The sequence below is a fragment of the Cebus imitator genome, unplaced genomic scaffold (genome assembly GCF_001604975.1).
Source record: "Cebus imitator isolate Cc_AM_T3 unplaced genomic scaffold, Cebus_imitator-1.0 Scaffold297, whole genome shotgun sequence".
NCBI lineage: Eukaryota > Metazoa > Chordata > Mammalia > Primates > Cebidae > Cebus > Cebus imitator.
This window is the reverse complement of record NW_016107612.1, coordinates 198,670-212,371: the sequence shown is the minus strand read 5'-3', so window position 1 is coordinate 212,371 and position 13,702 is coordinate 198,670. Positions and strand designations below refer to the sequence as shown.

The 13,702-nt window shown below is 44.9% G+C and overlaps 1 protein-coding gene across 1 annotated transcript in view; it reads right to left on the bottom strand.

Moving 5' to 3' along the window:
• The window catches only part of GOT2 (glutamic-oxaloacetic transaminase 2), a 27,264-nt gene extending 16,613 nt beyond the window's left edge, over positions 1-10,651 (bottom strand). Inside the window, exons 1-2 of the mRNA XM_017502557.2 lie at positions 10,442-10,651; positions 404-560 (exon numbers count right to left, since the gene is read on the bottom strand). Of these exons, the coding sequence (XP_017358046.1) occupies positions 404-560; positions 10,442-10,530 (246 nt within the window). The 5' untranslated portion in view covers positions 10,531-10,651. The remainder of the gene's footprint in view (positions 1-403; positions 561-10,441) is intronic.
• Positions 10,652-13,702: the final 3,051 nt, after the last annotated feature.

The window sequence follows — 13,702 nt, the reverse complement described above, 5'->3', positions numbered from 1 at the left end:
TTTTTTGTATTTTAGTAGAGACAGGGTTTCACCATGTTGACCAGGATGGTCTCAATCTCCTGACCTCGTGATCCGCCTGCCTAGGCCTCCCAAAGGGCTGGGATTGTAGGTGTCAGCCACCGCACCCAGACAGCTAAGCATTTCTACAGCATATTTAATATCTGTTTTATAGATGATCACGGAATCACAGAAAGTTCAATCTTGGAAAAAAAACAGGTGGTTCCAACCTCTCACCTCTATAGCCAAGGAAACTACAGCCCAGAAAACCTGGGTGATTCATGCCCCTAGTGCCAGAATTAAAGCCCAGGGCTCCTGACTCCCCATCCAGCACCGTTCCTGCCACTCTCCAGGGCTCCCTTCAGTTTATTCACGCTGCTTGGAAGGAGATGAACGGCAAGCTCACCTTGCGGACGCTAGGCAGCACGTAAGGCTTTCCATTATCATCCCGGTAGGCACCAACTCCCAGATTCATCTTTTTGCTGTTGGTGTCCCTCTTAAAGGCTTCAGTGACTCCCAGGATGGGATCTGGAGGTCCCATTTCCACATGGGTCCACCAGGAGCTGAAATGAGAAATACATTAGCTCAATCCCATTAGCTAGATCCAAGATCCATTTTACTTATTTATGAGACAGACTCTTGCTCTGCTGCCCAGGCTGGAATGCAGTGGTGCCATCTTGGCTCAATGTAGCCTTCACCTCCTGGGCTCAAGTGATTGTCCCGCTCCAGCCTCCTGAATGGCTGGAATTACAGGCATGTGCCACCACACCCAGCTAATTTTTAGTGGAGACGGGATTTCACCATTTTGGCCAGGTTGGTCTAGAACTCCTAACCTCAGGTGTTCCAGGGCACTCAGTCACAGTCACATTACTATCATGTTTAAAATTATGAAAAATACAAATTTGTGTTAAATGAAATTGAATTGTTATTATGATAAACTTTTTTTTTTTTTTTTTTGAGCTTTGCAAAGTCTCACTCTGTCACTCAGGCTGGAGAGCAGTGGTGTGATCTCAGCTCATTTCAGTCTCTGCCTCTTGGGTTCAAGCAATTCTCCTCCCTCAGCCTCTGAGCCAAAACAGTATTGATGTACAGAAAATTGAGCAGATAGTATAGTCCCATACACCCCAGCCCCAGGTTTCCCCATTATCATTTTACATTGGTATGGCCCATTTGTTACAATTAATGAATCCATACTGATACATTATTTTACTTTTTTTTTGAGATGAAGTTTCACTCTTTGTCTCCCAGGCTGGAGTGCAATGACGAGCTTTCGGCTCACTGCAACCTCCACCTCCTGGGTTCAAGGGATTTTCCTACCTCAGCCTCCCAAGTAGCTGGGATTACAGGAGCCCGTCACCACACTTGACTAAATTTTTGTATTTTTTTTTTCTTTTTTTAGACGGAGTCTCACTCTTGTTGCCCAGGTTTGAGTGCAATGGCCAGATCTTGGTTCATGGCGTAACCTCCGCCTCCCAGGTTCAAGCGATTCTCCTGCCTCAGCCTCCCAAGTTGGTGGGATTACAGGCAGGCGCTGCCACACCCGGCCAATTTTTGTATTTTTAGTGGAGACAGGGTTTCTCCATGTTGGTCAGGTTGGTCTCAAACTCTCAACCTCAGGTGATCCGCCCACCTTGGCCTCCCAAAGTGCTGGGATTATAGGCGTGAGCCACTGCACCTGGCCCATACTGATACATTATTAAATCCACACATTATTCAGATTTCCTTAGTTTTCACCTAATTTTGTTCCATGATTCCATCTAGGACATCACATTACAGTTAGTTGCCATGTCTCCATAAGCTCCTCTTAGCTGTGACAGTTTTGGGAATACTGATCAGGTATCTTGTAGGATGCCCCTCCACTGGAATTTGTCTGAAGTTTTTCTTACTAGACTAGGGATGGGGATATAGGCTTTTGGGAGAACAGTAATTGTATTTTGTAGTATGTCAGCTTGAAGATAACTTCTTTCTTTCTTTTTTTTTTTGAGATGGAATCTCACTCTGTCTTCCAGGCTGGAATGCAGTGGTGAGATCTTGGCTCCCTGCAAACTCTGCCTCCTGGGTTCAAGAGAATCTCCTGCCTCAGTCTCCTAAGTAGATGGGATTACAGGCGCCCACCACCATACCCAAATTTTTGTGTTTTTAGTAGAGATGGGGTTTTAACATGTTGGCCAGGCTGGTCTCGAACTCCTGACCTCAGGCGATCTGCCCACCTTGGCCTCCCAAAGTGTTGGGATTACAGGTGTGAGTCACTGCACCCAGCCTTGAAGACAATTTCCAAGATCTTTAGGGTGACTTACAATTTTGGTCTAATATTACAAGTTGATTAACAGATTATTATTCATTGCATACCTAATCAATTTCTAAGATAGACTACAGACACATTGATTTCCAAGCATAATTAAAAATTTATATACCTTTGCTTATTTTTACATGCTGAAGAGGCTATAGCTTTGAGTCATTAAAATGAAAAGGTCTTTTTTTGTTGCCACTTTAAGGAGGCATAAAAGGGATATACGTGGCTGTAGAATTTGTGCTGCGTGTGTTCATGAGTTTTGCCTCTCTGTTCATCACCACCCTCCCTTCTTAATTTTCTCTGGGAAATAGAAGCTACTTTGGTTAAAAGATAAGCAATGAGTGTTGAGACAACACAAGGATCAATAGTGACAAATAATACAATTCTGTGTTTTTAAGGAAAAAGAGTAGAATTGCTCTATAGCAGTTCTCAAACTTTAATCTTTAGATCCTGGATTCTGTTATACTCTTAAAACTTACTGAAAACCCCAAAGAGCTTTTATTTATGTGGGGTCTAACTATTAATACTTACTGTATTAGAAAGACTGAGCAGCTTGTTTTACTTACTGATTCATCTGAAAATAGCAACGATGGAAGCATACTGTATGCTAACATAACATGGACCTAACATTTTCCCAGGGAGAACTATTATCCTGAAGTACCAGTTTGCTTTAAATATAAAAGAGCATATGAGGACAAAACTTGGAATGTGAATTTTTAAAAAATTAATTATTTTTTTAACCTTTGAGACAGAGTCTTGCTCTGTCACCCAGGCTGGAGTGCAGTGGTATGATCTTGGCTCACTGCAACATCCACCTCTAGGTTCAAGCGATTCTTCTGCCTCAGCCTCCCAAATAGCTGGGATTACAGATACGCACCACCATGCCTGGCTAATTTCTATATCTTTAGTAGAGACAGTGTTTCACCATGTTGGCCAGGCTGGTCTCAAACTCCTGACCTGGCTGTGAATTGTGTTATGATTTATAATAAATGAATCTGAAAAGAAGCTGACTTAACTGTTTTGTCTTTTTTAAAGAAATGGGTCTTGGCCAGGTGCAGTAGCTCATGTCTGTAATCCCAGTACTTTGGGAGGCCGAGGCAGGCGGATCACCTGAGGTTAGGAGTTTGAGACCACCCTCAGCAACATGACAAAACCCCGTCTCTACTAAAATACAAAAATTAGCCGGGCATGGTGACAGGCACCTGTAATCCCAGCTACTTGGGAGGCTGAGGCACGAGAATCGCTTGAACCCAGGAGGTGGAGGTTGCAGTGAGCCGAGTGCGTGCCACTGCACTCCAGCCTGGGCGATAGAGCAAGACTCAGTTTTAATAAACAGACAAACAGATAGGTCTCACTCTGTCCCCCAGGCTGCAGGACAGCCTTGACCTCCTAGACTCAAGCCATCCTCCCACCTAAGCCTTCCAAGTAGCTGGGACTACAGGCGCACAGGGTTAACATTTTAACAAAGTTTGCCCAATCTTGATGGCCTAGTTTCCTTGGTTTAGTGATTAATGACTTCACCTACAAAATAAGTTTAAAAAAAAAAACCAAAAAAACCTTCTGTGCAATCAGCCTAGATAGTAGAGATTCTCTGCTTTGCCAGAACACTATTCTAGGCTTTACGATCTTCTAAACCAATCACTAAGAACACTATGTGCTAAGGGCTGGGCATGTAAAGAAGAATATATTCCCTTACCACCCAACTAGTCCACTGGGGTGATCAGCAGGGAGCTGCAAGAAGTGTAAGTTGGGCACTGCGGGGAGATGATGGACAGTAATACAGACTGACCTGGGGCACAGGATATTATTTATGGGAGCTCTGAGCAGAGGACCTAATAGGTTGGAGAAGGGAAGGAAAGTACTGTACAGGTTAGGAAGGCTTCCTGGAGGATGTGACTTAGCAGCTGAGTGCTAAGGAAGAAAGAGAGAGAAACAAAAAGGAGCTTTCCAAGCAGAGGCTTAAGAAAAAAGGCTCATGGTTAGAAAGAGCTGGGGGTTGTTGCAGGAGAAACGGGTAGCTAAAAAAGCAAGGCTTCAAATGACCCAGGTGAAATGGCCCAAATTCTCCTAGTAATCACTTATCCATTGTGAATCAGCCACGTGTTTCAGTATGACACCATGGTGTGTTCACCGTGCTGATAAACTCATGAATTATTTCACGAACATTTCTTTCCCAACAAAGTTTCTCTTAACGTACTTGTGGCCAGTCAGCACTCACACACCTCACTCCTCCACGGCATACTGGATGGCAGTGCAGAGTTTAATTCATGCTCTCTTGACAAGTTAAAGACTGCCGCAGTCTCAATCACTGTAATTAATTAGTGTGTACACTCAATTCTCTGTTATTTAAGGGCAGATTATTCCAGTTTTTTTGATTTCCCAGGTTCTTACTTCTTTTAATGGTTCTTTTAATAGCTTGCCTTGGGTAATTTCAGTTCTGGGCAAACTGCATGGATTCAAATAACAGCTCGTCACCTGCCAGCTGTGTGAGCACTGGCAAGTAAATTAAGCCTCAACTTTCCTGTTTCTAGTACCTAGGCAATAGTAAGAAGCACAGATACCTTGAATCAACTTCTGAAATGGGCCTGAAGAAAGCTTTCATTTTTACTTATCCACAATTCAGACCCTGAAAACATGTAGCCACCTGTCTATCTACATCACTGTCATTAACTGCTGAGTGAAAGGAATACTCTGAATGTCAAGGACATACTAGATTATAAAAGATAACACTTCTAGAAAACAGTTTTTATTTTTAAAAAGATAGTCTGGCTGGGCATAGTGGCACTTGCCTGTAGTCCCAGCTACTCAGGAGGCTGAGGTGGGAGGGTCACTTGACCATAGGGTTTCAGACCAGCTTGGGGCTACATTCTCCTGTCTTGGAGGGGGCGGGAGGGGGAGATAGTCTGTATCCTCCAAGCCCTCAATCAAAAACAAAGCCACTGACCACTGCTCCCAACCACAAGGACAGAAGGCATCATTTTTGTTCAATGGTGTAAAAAGCACTTATTTTTCAAGTTCTTTAAAATGTTAAGCATAGAAATTCAGAAACCATAGTCTTGGGTCTTCTGGTATATATCTTAAGAATTCTAGCCAGGCGTGGTGGCTCACACCTGTAATCTAAGCACTTTGGAGGCCAAGGTGGGCGGATCACCTGAGGTCGGGGGTTCAAGACCAGCCTGACCAACATTGTGAAACCCCATCTCTATAAAAAAAAAAAAAAAAAAAATTCTAAAAGGAATTTCAAAATACTGAATTTTTAAACAATCTAGATACAGAAGTGGAGATACTCAATTAGTTTTTTAAAAATAATATGTAATAAATTATGTTCATTTTACAATTACAATGCTAGTTTTTAGATTGAAAATGAAATAGATACCTGAGGCTGCTCAATAAAAAAAAAAAGAAAATGAAATACAGATTAAAGAATACAGGTACAAAAACCACATATCTATTGCTTGAGACAAGCAGAAAAATGCTTTATAATCCAGATCATGAGGAAGATGGTTCTTCACCAGGGAGAGGTGAAGGGGTTGCCTAGTCAGGGAACATTTGACAATTTCTGGAGACATTTTTGTTTGTTGAAACTTTGGGGGAAAGCAGGTACTACTGGCATCTAGAGGACAGAGGCCTGCAAAGTTTTTCTTTTAACTTTTATTTCAGGCTCAGGAGTACATGTGTGTGTCAGAGAGTTTGGTGTACAGATAATTTCATCATCTGGGTAATAAGTATAGTACCTGACAGTTATTTTTTTCTGATTTTCTCCCTCTTCCCATTCTCTACCCTCGGGTAGGCCCCAGTGTCTGTTGTTCCCCTCCTAGAGGGATATTCATTTTTTTTTTTTTTTTAGGGTCTCACTCCGTCACCCAGGCAGGAATGCAGTAGTGTGACCACAGCTCACTGCAGCCTCTACCTCCTGAGCTCAAGTGATCCTCTCTGAGTAGCTGGGACTACAGGTGCATGCCACCATGACTACTTCCTTTTTTGTAGAGATGGGGTTTTGCCATATTGCCAGGGTCAAGTGATCCTCCCACCTCAGCCTCCCAAAGTGCTGGGGTTACAGGTGTGAGCCACAGCACCTGACCTAGAGGGAATACTCAAATTTAATTAGCCCCACACTAGTAACCACCTTTCAGCTTCTCCATGCCTTTTATTATTCCATTTCTTAAAATGGTAAAGACTCCACATATATTGTAAGAACTCTGATGTTTTTAAAGAAATTGAGTAGATGAAAATAAGTGTTCTAGGGGCAAAACTAATGCTAATAACCTGTGACCTATAAAGTGATTCCTATCAGTACACTTTGGATACAAGCACAAAGCCTCAAACATTGAGCAATGTTGACTAGTCATCCAAGAGAGGTTAGGTACAAAGTATTCAGGTAAGCCTTTCCAACTGAAACGCATTGCCATTTCCCTGGAGCTTAAGCCTACTTAAAGTTTTATGATTTTTAAACTGCTTTTCCTCACATTCTTATTTTAAAATCAGAAGGGGAGTTAATTAGCTTGCCCACAGTCACAGAGCTAAAAATAGCAGAGACAATAGCACAGTTGTGATTTTTTTTTTTTTTTTTTGAGACACAGTCTTGCTTTGCTGCCCAGGCTGGAGTGCAGTGGCGTGATCAGCTGGTTCACTGCAACTCTTCACCTCTCAGGCTCAAGCTATCCTCCTACCTCAGCCTCCCAAGTAGCTGGGACTCCACCATGCACACCACCATGCCCAGCTAATTTTTGTATTTTATGTAGAGATGGTGTCTTGCCATGTTGCCCAGCTGGTCTAGAACTTCTGAGCTCAAGTGATCCACCTGCCTCAGCCTCCCAAAGTGCTAGAATTACAGACGTGAGCTACTGAGCCTGCTCTGTGATCTTCTAGCTAATGGTTATGGTACCACAGCTGGACACTGCATATCTAAAGAGTCTTGTGAGACCTGCTCAGTTATTTCATTAAAAATTAAACAATCAGAATTAAAAACAAATCATTATAAATCAAAATACATTAGCATTTTTTTTTCTTCATTGAACTCCAACTATGTCTGATCTTATGTCACTATACTTTTACAGTACAGGTCAGGAACAGAAAGTTTTATTCACATTGTTTAGTTAAATGATACACTTGAATTTACAGAGTTCCACATATTTACCAAGAGTTCCAAGTATGCCATTGGATAAATCCTCAGTTCTTTAGAATAACAACTGACAAGGTTTTATTGTAATAGAAATGTTGATGAGTTCAGTTTATTTTAAATATTTTCCACTTTTACCATTTGGATCTAGGTAAAGATCACTTCCGCAGTGGAAGGAGTGAAGTCTGACCTCCTTGCCTGAACAGTTAACCTTCATGCCAGACACGGCACCTGGTTCTATCATCTAATTAGGTATCACTGTTTAAATTTGAAGAGTAATTCCTCAACATCAGGTGCTCAACTATTTTAAGAATTTATTTTCTGGTAAGGTAGGGTGGCTCAGCCTATAATCCCAGCACTTTGGGAGGCTGATGTGGGAGGAGTCTGAGACCAACACAGGGAGAACCTATCTCTACAAAAAAATAAAAAATAAAAAATTGCCTGTAGTCCCAGCTACATGGGAGGCTGAAGCAGGAGGATCACTTGAGCCTGGGAGGTCAGGCTGCAGTGAGCCACCGTTGTGCCGCTGCACTCCAGCCTGGGCAACAGAATGAGACCCTGTATTTAAAAAAACCAAAAAAAAAAACCCTCTCTTTTTTTTTTTTTTTTTTTGAGATGGAGTCTTGCTCTGTCACCCAGTGTCACCCAGGCTGGAGTGCAGTGGCACAATCTCAGCTCACTGCAACCTCCGCCTCCTGGGTTCAAGCAATTCTCCTGCCTCAGCCTCCGGAGTAGCTGGGATTACAGGCGTGTGCCACCACACCCAGCTAATTTTTGTATTTTTAGTAGAGATGGGGTTTCACCATGTTGGCCAGGCCAGTCTCGAACTCCTGACCTTGTGATCCATCCACTTTGCCCTCCCAAAGTGCTGGGATTATAGGCGTGTGCCACTGTGCCTGACCAAGAATTTATTTTTTGTACATATTTTGCAGCACTGTGGTTCCCCTGTGTGTGTGTGTGTTTAAGGTTAGTTGAGTGAAGGAACAATAAAATCTAACTGGTTATGATCAATTAGTTGTAAACACCATTACACTTGGACCAGCCCATGTTCAGATTTTGATCTAAGATATAACATTAAAATGTCATACTGCATTTGCTGCTGTTGCATTAAGGGAAAAATCAGGGCTTAAAAATATCCAATATGAGAGACATGCCAGGAGCCTTAATAGTGCTGAGACATAACAGTGAATATAAAGTAGGTAAAGTCTCTGCTCTCATGAAACTTACACTCTAATGGGAAAAGAAAATGAGTCAGGCTCTCAAACTGAAAGAATGACTAACCCTGAGGCCAAGGGATTTTTACCAAGCACTAGAGCTTCAGGCGACCTAGCCAAATCCATAATACAAGGTATTATTTTACGATTACTACAATGGGTAAACATACTTTCTCTTGCCCGAAATGTTAAGCACTCCTTTGCTTTTTCTAAATTTGCTGCATAAATAACTCCTCCTGGCTCTGGCCCACTAGGTAGGCAGGCTTAAAGAGCACACGTTGACAGTGGGCCAGGAAGGAGCCAAGTCAGGAAGAGAAGCAAGTGGGAAGCCTGGGCTAAACTATACTGCCAAGGCTGCGGGGCCTTGGAAAGAACAGACCGTTCTGCTGGTTGAAAGATACAGAGTACACATTCAAACGAAAGGCCAAGCAATGCTTTGCTCCTTGCAGTAAATACCTGCTTGGGGGTGGTTTTAAAACTCAGTTTCTGGCCAGGCACAGGGGCTCACGCCTGTAACCCTAGCACTTTGGGAGGCTGAGGCGGGCGGATTACCTGAGGTCAGAAGTTCGAGACCAGCCTGGCCAACATGATGAAACCTTGTCTCTACTAAAAATACAAAAATTAGCCGGGCATGGTGGCACATGCCTGTAATCCCAGCTACTCGAGAGGCTGAGGCAGAACTGCTTGAGCCCAGGAGATGGAGGTTGCAGTGGGCCAAGATCGTGCCACTGCACTCCAGCCTGGCCTACAGAGCGAGACTTTGTCTCAAAAACAAAATCAAACAAACAACAACAACAACAACAAAACACAAAAATACTATGTGCCTTATCAAGGTAGTACTTAAGCAGAGTGCTCCAAATCGCCTTCTTGAGTTGAATTAATCGTCTGGCTCTGGTCTCCACTGGGAATGAATTGCCAGAGCTCATTTCATGCTCTGAAATTTCCCTCCATACTAGTATACACACCACAGTACGAAATCATGTTGTCATTTTTTGGGCAATGACAATTCGTCATTGTCCTTCCCTCGCCTTGTTCACAGTTGTATTGCCAGCATCCGGTCCAGTGCCTGGCTTTGAGAAACTGCAGTTACGATATATTTACTGAATGAAAGAGCACAGGGAGATGGAGAGGAAGATTGATGGCCTCTCTGCAACCGATCTCCTTAGGGGCAACAAGGGAGGGGGAAAAAAAAAAAGGAGGCACACTACATCTCGATCCTCTCCCAACCAAAGGCCCAACGGGCCCCGAGATCACAGGAACCCCGGAGGGTCGCATGATCTAGAGGATGCCCCACGCCAAGGTCGCGGATGCCGGGAGCAAAGCGAGGCCCAAATGCCCGCGCCCCGGAAACCTTTCTCTCGTGCGCTTCCCGCCCAGGGCACACAAGCGGAGCCAGCCGCCGCGTGCCGACCCGGCTCGGGCGGGCAGGAGGCCAGGACAGGTGCGCCGGCTGCCCCCACGGCACCTGGTCAAGGGCACAGGCACCCCTCGGCGTCGCGGCCCACCTGGTCTCCGCACCCCTCCCCCTTGAATGGAAGTCCGGGAGCCGCCGAGGGCCACACTTCTTTTCCCCGGGGATAGCGTTGCACGCCTTCCTGCACGGCCGGGTGCGGGGGAGAGGCATGTGGGTTCCTGAGGATCACTGTGCGGCACGGAGGCTCAATCCTCAGTCCCCAGTAACGGAAAGCCGAGGAGGTGGCAAAAAAGTGTGTGTGTGAGTGACAGTTCGGGATCCGGGAGGGGTGAAAGTTCTGGGGCGCTCGCAGCTCAGCTGGGCAGGGCCGTCGCCTAGCTCCATCTCCGTCTCCCTTGGCTTACCTGGCTCTGGCAGAGGCCGCGGCGGCGAGGCCCGGGTGGAAGGCGGCGGCGATGCCGGAGAGGACGCGGCGGGAGTGCAGCAGGGCCATGGTGGACGGTAGGAGGGCAGTGAGTCGCCGCAGGACAAAGCAGAGGACGAGCTGACACAGACACTGGGCGCGGGCTCCTGCTGAAGATAAGGACAGCGACCTCCCCGGGCCAGAGCGGCCGCGCGCCGGGCCAGGGCCGCGTCACAGCGACCCCTGGCGGCCGGCGGGGCGGAGCGGCATGGCCTCGGCGGAGGTTGTGGCAGAGGATGGCAACACAGCATATACCCGCGCCGAGCGCTTGCTGCGCTTCATTCATTAAATCCAGCCGGGCCGGGCCTGGACTGGCCGAAGAGGTGGCTGCTGTTATGGCAGTTTGAAAGATGAGAAAATGTAGGCTGACATAGTTGACGTATTTTGTCTGATGCCTTACAGCCATTAGGACCCAAGGTAGCTTTACTTTCAACCCTAATGGTTTTTCTCTAAGTGTCAATTCATTTCACCTTCTTCCTGAATGTTTCCTTATTCCCCACCCCCCCCTTTTTTTTTTGCTATGGAGTCTTGCTCTGTCGCCCAGGCTGGAGTGCAGTGGCATGGTCGCGGCTCACTACAACCTCTGCTTCCCGGGTTCAAGCAATTCTCCTGCCTTAGCTCCCAGAGTTGCTGGGATTACAGGCGTCCACCACCATGCCCGGCTAATTTTTCTATTTTTAGTACTGTACAGATAGGGTTTGACCATATTGGCTAGACTTGTCTCGAACTCCTGACCTCAAGTGATCTGCCTGCCTCAGCTTCTCAGAGTGCTGGGATTACAGGCATGAGCCACCTCTCCTGGCCTCTTTATCCCTTTTATGGAGAGGGTCGCATGTGTATTTTGTGGGGCAGTTGTGAGGATTAATAAGATTAGCAGATTATGTCTAAAACAAGGCCTGATTTAGTAAGCACAAAATAACCCAATGTCAAACTCGTGTATGTCAAATCCTGATAATTGTTTGTGGAAGGGAACGAATCAGTTTTAAAGGAAAAAGCAAATGAATTTCAGACAAGTCCACAAGTCAAACGAGTCTTTCTCATCTGTAGGTCGTTTTTCTGATACTCGTCTCTTAAATCCAGATAGGGGCCCAGTGTGTTGGTTCATGCCTGTAAACCCAGCACTTTGGTAGACTAAGGCAGGAGGATGGCATGAAACCAAGAGTTTGAGACCAGCCTGGGCAACAAGATGAGACCCCCATCTCTACAAAAAGTAAAAAAATTTAGCTGAGTGTGCTGTTGCGTGCGTGTGGTTCAAGCTACTTAGAAGATTGAGGAGGGAGGATCGCTTGAACCCATTAATTCAAGGGTGCAGTGAGCCAAGATTGTGCTTCCGCAGTCCAGCCTGGGTAACAGAGTGAGACTCCGTCTCTAAATAAATACATACATACATAAATAAAACTGAGATAGAACTGTGTACCTTGCCAATTTCATTGCTCCACGTTGCCTGAATGAATAAGTCTAGATCCCTAGGTAGGGTCACATTCTAGGTTGTTCCAGTTCAGCTCCAATTTACTCTCAGACCCATATACTCTCTCTCTGACCTTGACCTATGCTCCTACAGGCCATGACTTGGGATTCTACCAGTACGTTAGTTTGCTCAGGTTGCTGTAACAAATCTCCATGAACTGGGTGGTTTAAAATGACAGAAATTTATCCACTCACAATTCTGGAGGCCCAAAGTAAAAAATCAAGACGTTGGCAGAGTTTGTGCCTTATAGGGTTTCAGACACTCTGTTCTATGCTTCTCCTAGCTTCTGATAATCGTCTGTACTCCTGGACATTCCTGTTCTGTTAGAGACATCACTATTCTCTGCCTCTGGCGTCACATGGTGTTCTCTCCCTATCTGTCTCTTCTCCTCTTGTAAGGACACCAATCATATTGGTGTAGAGTGCATCTTAATTGCCTCATCTTCACCTGATTACATCTGCAAAGTCCCTGTTTTGAAATAGATCACACTAATGGGTTCTCCAGGTTAGAACTTAAACATACCTTTTTTGGGGACACATTTCAACTCATAACAACTGTTCCCAAAACAATTACACTTCCAGATATAAACCCTAGATACCTTCTCCCAATTTTTAAAAATTTTTTTGAGATAGAGTTTCACTTTTGTCCTCCAGGCTGGAGTGCAGTGGTGCGATCTCGGCTCACCGCAACCTCCACCTCCCGGGTTCAAGCGATTCTCCTGCCTCAGCCTCCAGAGTAGCTGGGATTACAGGCATGCGCTACCACGCCCAGCTAATTTTGTATTTTTAGTAGAGATGGGGCTTCTCCATGTTGGTCAGGCTGGTCTTGAACACCCTACCTCAGAAAGTCTGCTCACCTCAGCCTCCCAAAGTGCTGGAATTACAGGTGTGAGCCACTGCGCCCGGCTTCTCACACATTTTTAAGGAAGTGTTGTTTAAAAGCAAAACAGAGAACAACCTAGTTGCCCATTGATGGAGGAAGAGATGGATGTTCTGTTACAGACTCATGATGGAGCATTACAGAACTACTAACATAAACGAACTCAACAGATATGGTTAGAACTCAAAAACAAAGAAACACGTTATAGAATTATACATATAATATGGTGCCACTTGAATAAAATTTTTAAAATACACGAAGCCATAACATATATTCATTCATAAATTTATGTTAACATTTGAAAAAGTGTGCCAAGGATATAGTTCAATACATGATTAGGAGGGACTGAGAGAGTATTTGCTTTTGTGGAGGGAAGGAGACAACTTTGTCATATCTGCTTCATAAAAATTACAGATAAGAGGCCAGTGCTGTGGCTCACATCTGTAGTCCCAGCACTTTGGGAGGCCGAGGTGGGTGGATCACCTGAAGTCAAGAATTCGAGATCAGCCTGACCAGCATGGTGAAATCCCATCTCTACTAAAAATACAAAAAATTAGCCAGGCATGGTGGTAATCCCAGGCACCTGTAATCCCAGCTACTCGGGGAGCTGAGGCAGGAGAATCGCTTGAACCTGGGAGGCGGAGGCTGCAGAGAGCCTAGATTGCGCCATTGCACTCCAGCCTGGGCACAGAGCAAGACTCTGTTTAAAAAAAATAAAAATACAGATAAGATAAACAATTGTCATCATTTTGGGGTTGAGTATTTGTTACATTGAATTCTGTACTTTTCCATGTGTGTATGTGTGTGTGTGTGTCTGCATATACTTTTTTTGTGTGTGTATATGTGCATACATAT